Source organism: Poecilia formosa, unplaced genomic scaffold, assembly GCF_000485575.1.
Source record: "Poecilia formosa unplaced genomic scaffold, Poecilia_formosa-5.1.2 Scaffold782, whole genome shotgun sequence".
NCBI classification, from domain to species: Eukaryota; Metazoa; Chordata; class Actinopteri; order Cyprinodontiformes; family Poeciliidae; genus Poecilia; species Poecilia formosa.
In genome coordinates, this window is record NW_006800721.1 from 132,485 (window position 1) to 139,209 (window position 6,725).

Sequence of the window (6,725 nt, forward strand, 5' to 3'; positions counted from 1 at the left end):
AAGCTCCCAGGCCTCTGGTAGAGGACCCGAGCTCAGAGGATGAAAGAGAGAGAGAGAGAGAGAGCACCCGCGGAGGGTGAGAGGGGAATTTATTATGCCTCCAAATAAAATTAAAACATTAAAACTATTTATTGTTTATTGTTATTCATGTTCAAAAGACCTTTATCAATACTGGAAGAAACAAACCGAGTATTTAAATCCGGAGGGACTCTTCATCTTATAGAATACTACCAAAGATTGAGCTGTCCCTCTGTAGTCACTTATTATAATCAAATTATATTTGTTAATATTGTTAAAAAATTACCATATTAAATACTGATTTATTCTTTATCACTGCTACCAAGTATTTTTCTCTTTTTTACCTTTATGTTAAATAGTGATTCGTGGATGAGATTCTGGGAAAACATCTCACAATTATTTAAGATTAGTTGAAGTCCAGACGTCTTAGAAATCAGATTTATGTTTGATGAGCTAAAGGATTTTTTTATCTTCACTTTTCAACAAAAGGATTGTATCATCTGCCAACTGACTTACTATTATTGGCTTGACAATTACATCAATTCCAGTTATTCTACTGACTAATTACTGTTTTAATCAGTCTACAACCATTATAAATAATTATGGTGAACTTTAACCTTGACAGATTCCTCTATTAATGTTGAATTTATTACCTGTTCCATGACTAAGGGCTACAGATGCTTGTATATAGCTTGATAATACATTTTCTATATTTTTTTCTCCTAATCCTATATGAATAAGTGTTTTAAAAATAAATAAATATTCAACAGAATGGAATGCTTTATAAAATAAATCCATTTTCATCAACTAAGTCTGTTGTGTTTTTGTCTGCATAACCCAAGATCTTATTCCAGTGGAGATCAGATCCGAGTTCTATTCATTCAATGTTAAGAAACAAGTATATTACTAATTAGGTATAAAAGATATTTAATGCCCAATGTTTCAGTGGAAAATACAAACTCATTTTGAAACAGAGATAAAGATAATAGAGAATCAGTCAACATCCAGTGATGCTTTCTGCTTTCATCTAGGCCTTATTCTGCACCCTCTCTAAGGGGTGTTAACCTGTTTTTATCGGTTTATCCAGAACTATATCGGACCGGCACCAGTTTTACATGCTTTGGTGATGTAGGTGGGCAGCAGCGTGCATGAGGATAAAAGACAGACACAAAATCATAAATCTATATCAAGTCATTGTAACAAAGTCTAATATAATGAATAGATCTTCCTTTCAAGAAAACTGATTGGATTTCACAAATCATATTTGAAATTTCCTTTTTGAGTGTTGCAGCAACAGCAGATTTTATAGTCTGTGTTCCATAGGCCAACTGATCATTAGTTATCCTAAAGTGCCTTTTATCTTTGCCTGGTCTAAGCATCCGAACAGTCACTCCTAGTTTTATACTTAACATCGTTTTTTGTCAATACACTTCAATAAAACTGATTAGTACATACCTCATTATGCATTTGCCGTCTCATATTAAGACTGCTTTCTGAAATAATGAGATATAGTAATGGTATGCTGCGAGGTTAATGAGGAGAGAGCGTGTGTAGGAGCTATTTTACCATTTTTTGGTTAAATCTTAGAATTTAAATTGTTTAGTTTATTCTTATTGTTTATTTTCTAGTTGATTTATCATTAGAATTTTTGTTTGATTTGTTGTTTATAATAAGTTATTTGATTAGGAATTCACATAATTAGTTAATTAATTTCAGGTTTGGATGTGGGTATTTCACGGTATAAATAGGTGGGTCTTAGGTAGCTTATTATGCACGTGGGTGGTCACAAGGTTTTTTACCAGCCTATGGAATCAGCTAATCAGTCACATTAGTTTCCATTGTCAGTCAGAGAACAGGTACAGGAATAGGAGCAGAAGCCTGTAACCTTTTGCCTGAACTGCACATAAAACCAAAGAACTATATTTTGACTTTTGATCCTTTTTTTTGCGGCGTAAACCAGAATCCATGGTGGATCAGGTGACTATTTGAGTTGGATTCACCTTTATTTTGATCACCTTCAAGTTTTGAGTTTTTTTATTTTTGAATTTAAGTTTTGGGACAAATGGTCACTACAGTGTTAGAAACAGGTGATTAGCCTCTTTGACTTGAAGTAACATCGTTTGTCTTAGGAGTCAGCAGAACACATGGACAGGGGATTCCACACTCACTTTATTTTACATCCTCACATTGAGGATGTAAGGATGCAAGTGCCTTGGAGACAAGCCAGTTCTTCACGGCACATATGATGTGCTTTCATACACAAAAAGTAACAGACATTATTAAGTTGTGTGTGTAGGTGTGATTATTATAATTGTATAAGGATAAACTTGGTTTAAGTTTCATCATATAAATTTAAACAAAAATTAAAATCATCAAAGCAAATATTAGGTGTGATGCACTTTGGGATCAATAACTGAATGGAGAGAGATTCCAGTACATTCAGGTCAGCTTTGGTGCTCTGTAGTTCATTATTATCCACTGAAAAAGTCTGCATGGCTGCCTCATGTTTTCACTGCAGGTAAAACGTTTGCGCAAACATTTACACCATGTTCATTTTTAGACATCCAGAGTTGTGCGTAAAATATTGTGCTGCACATTTTTTGTGTGCATATGCACACTTTATATGAGTGTTTCCCAACCCTGATCTTCAAGGCTCTCTGCCATTTAGGTGTTTCCCTTGCTTCAGACCAGCTGATTCCAATTGATGGCTGACAGGCACTTACTAAACTGTCTTCAGTGGAATCAGGAGTATTTAATCGGAGAAACATCTGTAAATGCAGGGCAGTGTGCCTTGAGGAGGGTCAGGAAACACTGCTTCATACACCAGGCCCTGTTATGGTTCTGGCCCATCGGTCTGCTCTGTTTTCCTCCTCCTGTTTTGTCTTATGGATTTCCCTGTCTTGTCTTACACACATTCGATACTCCACTGGCTTCTGTTTTCTGGACATGGTCCCTGTTTCTGCTTATCGACTTCTGCCCTGTGTCTTGTCCCTGGATCTGTCAGCCTGAGATTGTCTGTTGTGCCTGATCTTTTTCTGTGCTGTGACTCCTGATTTTTACCTGACGCCTCATAAGTCTGTCAGATTCTGCTTCCCTGGTTCTGACCCAGCCTTGGCCTGTTGACGTCTTATCATCACATTTCATGGGATGATAACCTGCAACTAGACTGCTGTGCTAGCAGCGTTTGTGCTGTTCATGAACAACACCTCGCCACTGCCTACTTATCACAGCCCCACACATTCCTATTCTCAATAAACCATTCATTATGTTACTCTTATTTGGCTGAAAATTTGGGTCCTCAGTTCTGAGCATTGCAGGCCCTTGATCTACTAACAGAACAGTGCAAAACATATATTTCTGTTGTACCATGATCCCCTGAGGATGAGTTTCAAACTTCACTCAAGCACAAACAGCAGATAGAAACAGAATAGTTTAAAGTGCAAAAAACAAGGTGATTAAGTCAACCTGTATAAACACAGTGAAAGTTTTAGTCTTGAACAATTCCGGACTTTTCTAATCTCTTAACAGTCTCACAATATCACAAGTGACATTTATAAAAAAAAATAACGTGACCATACAAATGTCAAATTAACCTGAGCAAATAAATCTCTTAAAAATTAGACTGACGCTTTTGTATGCGAAACCAACCTTTCCTGTCTGAGCAGATAAACAGCTCCAGGGAGGAGGAGTTCACAGATTAAAAAATAAGAGCTATTAACGCTCCCACTGGTATTCTGGTTTTCATCCTGACTTGCAGAACATGATTCTACAATGGGTGAGTCCTTTGTTATAGCCGTAGACTTTGGTACTGCTTACAGTGGATATACCTTCAATACCTCAACCAGAGAGAAAGAAAATGATCCCATTTTAAAGAGATGGGGAGCAGGAGAAGGACTGGACACCCCAAAGACTCCAACCTGCATCCTGTTTAATGAAAAAGGAGAATTTCTGAAGTTTGGTTATGAAGCCAAAAAAGCATACATCAAAATGAGAGGAGAAGAAGCAAATAGACATTATTTCTTTGAAGGATTCAAGATGGATCTTTATAATAAAGTAAGTGAAGATTTAAATATTGTTAATGATTGTTTTTTTTCTGTTAAGAGTAACTGAGGTAGGAGTGGAGCCTATCCCAACAGACACTGGGTAAGATATACAGTATATGTTAGTCCTAAATGGCAAGATATGATATCAACATACATGAGGGATGAATTACCCAGGTAGGTTTTCTATCTGGGTAAACCCATGTAGGGCCAGCATGGAAAGCACCAACCAAACCTTCTGGGACTCATATTGTTTGTTCTCATTTATCTCATTTGGAGCCCTGTATGCTGATTGAAGGTCTTAACTTTTAAATTTTCCACACACACTAAAAAAAGAATCTCATGTTGACTTAAGTAAAATAACGAGAAGTATACATAAAATTGAATTACTTGCTACTGATTGTTAGTAGACCACATGAAGTGAAAGCATTTTTGCAGCTAAAAATTACAGCTTTTAATATTTTTCATATTGTTGTTAAAGAATATTTCCCAGTGGAAAAAAAAAAAAAAAACTTTGTTCATAGATGTAGTAAGAATAGAAAAAAAGGGAAAGAGGAAAATCGGCCTACCCGACAAACCAGGATCTAAAACCAGCGTATCTCATTTGTTAGGTTTGGGGTTGTAGCTTAATTACAGTACAATAACATATGTAAAGTAACAAAGCATTAAAGTTTTTTAAGAATTTTACAATACCACCGAAAAAGTACTCCCAAATACTGCATTGGATGATTTTATATTATTTTCAATTTTATCCATGTTTAATAAATATTTGTCATATAATTGTGATCTTGTAGGATTTTAACAAGGACCTAAAGATTAAAGCAGCAAATGGTGAGGAAATGGAGGCTCTGAAGGTTTTCTCTGAATCCCTGAAATTCCTGAAGGATGACGCACTGAAAACAATCAATGCCAACAACGCAGGTTTACCGTTCCCAGCCTCTAACTTCACCTGGGTGCTGATGGTTCCTGCCATCTGTGATGAATCAGCTAAACAGTTCATGAGAGAAGCTGCAATTCAGGTAACATCAGGTCTTACAGAGACCAATGAAGTTCTGAAATGTTCAGCAATGATTTTATTATATTCCTCATCCAGGCAGGAATTATAACAGAAGGAGATGATAAAAAACTGGTGATTACACTGGAACTAGAAGCTGCTTCAGTCTGGTGTAAGAAGCTTCCAGCTGATGGATTCATCTCTGAGAAACACAACACAAAGTCACTGGATCAGACTCCAGAGAACCACAACACAAAGTCACTGGCTCAGACTCCAGAGAACCACAACACAAAGTCACTGGCTCAGACTCCAGAGAACCACAACACAAAGCCACTGGATCAGACTCCAGGAACTCAGTATCTTATTGTTGATTGTGGAGGTAATCGTCTGTAAATCTGATATGGTCTATAGTAAAACCTTTAATATTGACCATATTGTTATGGAAGACTAACATTGATCTACATTATATGCTAAGCTTTATGACATTGTGGGTTTCAGGAGGAACCATTGACATCACTGTTCATAAAGTCCTGAAAGGAGGAGCCTTAAAGGAGCTGCACAAGGCATCTGGAAACAATCTGGGAGGACAAAATGTGGACAGAAAGTTTAAAGAGTTCCTCAGAGAAATATTCACTGATGGAGTCTGGGATGAATATGAACAAAAATATCCCAATGCGATTCAGAGGATAATGTATGAGTTTACTCGTCTCAAGCAGGTAGATGAGGATGTTAAGATCCCATGTCCAGATAGTCTGGGACAACTGGCTGAGCAAAAGAAAGACATAGAAAGGTTCTTTGAGTCAGTACAAGGAGCTTCATGGGATGAAGGATATATCATAATCTCCAGAGAGAAACTGAAAACTTTCTTTGATGATATTCTTCAGGGCATCACTATGAGTCTCAGAGAAATATTAAATAAAAATCTGAAAATTGACTTCATTCTCACAGTGGGGGGGTTAGCAGAAAGTCAAATAGTGCGGGAGCTCATTAATGAAGAGTTTAGTGAAGAATATAAAATCCTGTGTCCTGCTAGACCTCAGGAAGCGATCCTTAGAGGAGCTGTGCTTTACCCATGTGGTGAACACGTAGAAAGGTTTGATGAGTCTAAACATAAACAACAGAAGTAAGACACAGATGTTATTGTGGGCTGGGATGAAACCAAAAGTATGTCCTTAATTTAGCCGATCTAAGTCATAAAATGATAACCATTAATTTATTTAGGACTCAAAGCAAAGATCCAAAATATGTAGATGATTCGGGGAGTAGAAGAAGTAATTTCACTTAAAGTTCTACTCCACTATACTAAAAGAAACAAAGAACATAAAGTGGAACTGAAAGTAAAGTTTGGCTCCACAGAGATGACAGCTACAGCGGCTGATCACAAAACTAAAGAAAAGCACAAGTTTTATTTCACGAACTTATAAAAACTGCTTATATCTTTGACACTGCAACTCTTTACAGTAAAAAAAAATAACAAAAAACAGAAGAAATGTTTGGCGACTGGTTTCATATTACAGACTTCATTGCATAAATCAGATCTGTAACATTAAACAGTTTTGTGTTCAGGCTCAAAATTATGCTTTTTACTCTTATAAAAAAGAAAGGGCTTTTATTGGAGCATATTAATACCACAAATTTGTTTTCTATATTTATAAGAATAACCTTGTTTTTTT

The 6,725-nt window shown here is 36.4% G+C and overlaps 1 protein-coding gene across 2 annotated transcripts in view; it reads left to right on the plus strand.

Moving 5' to 3' along the window:
- The window catches only part of LOC103131529 (heat shock 70 kDa protein 12A-like), a 30,990-nt gene extending 24,456 nt beyond the window's left edge, over positions 1-6,534 (plus strand). Inside the window, exons 1-4 of one of the 2 annotated variants that reach the window (XM_007543197.2) lie at positions 3,736-4,071; positions 4,853-5,077; positions 5,152-5,431; positions 5,551-6,534. In XM_007543197.2, coding sequence (XP_007543259.1) covers positions 3,790-4,071; positions 4,853-5,077; positions 5,152-5,431; positions 5,551-6,179 — 1,416 coding nt within the window. In that variant the 5' untranslated portion in view covers positions 3,736-3,789 and the 3' untranslated portion in view covers positions 6,180-6,534. Of the gene's footprint in view, positions 1-3,735; positions 4,072-4,852; positions 5,078-5,151; positions 5,432-5,550 lie in introns of those variants that run through there. The other variant, XM_016666712.1, reaches the window with a different exon arrangement.
- Positions 6,535-6,725: the final 191 nt, after the last annotated feature.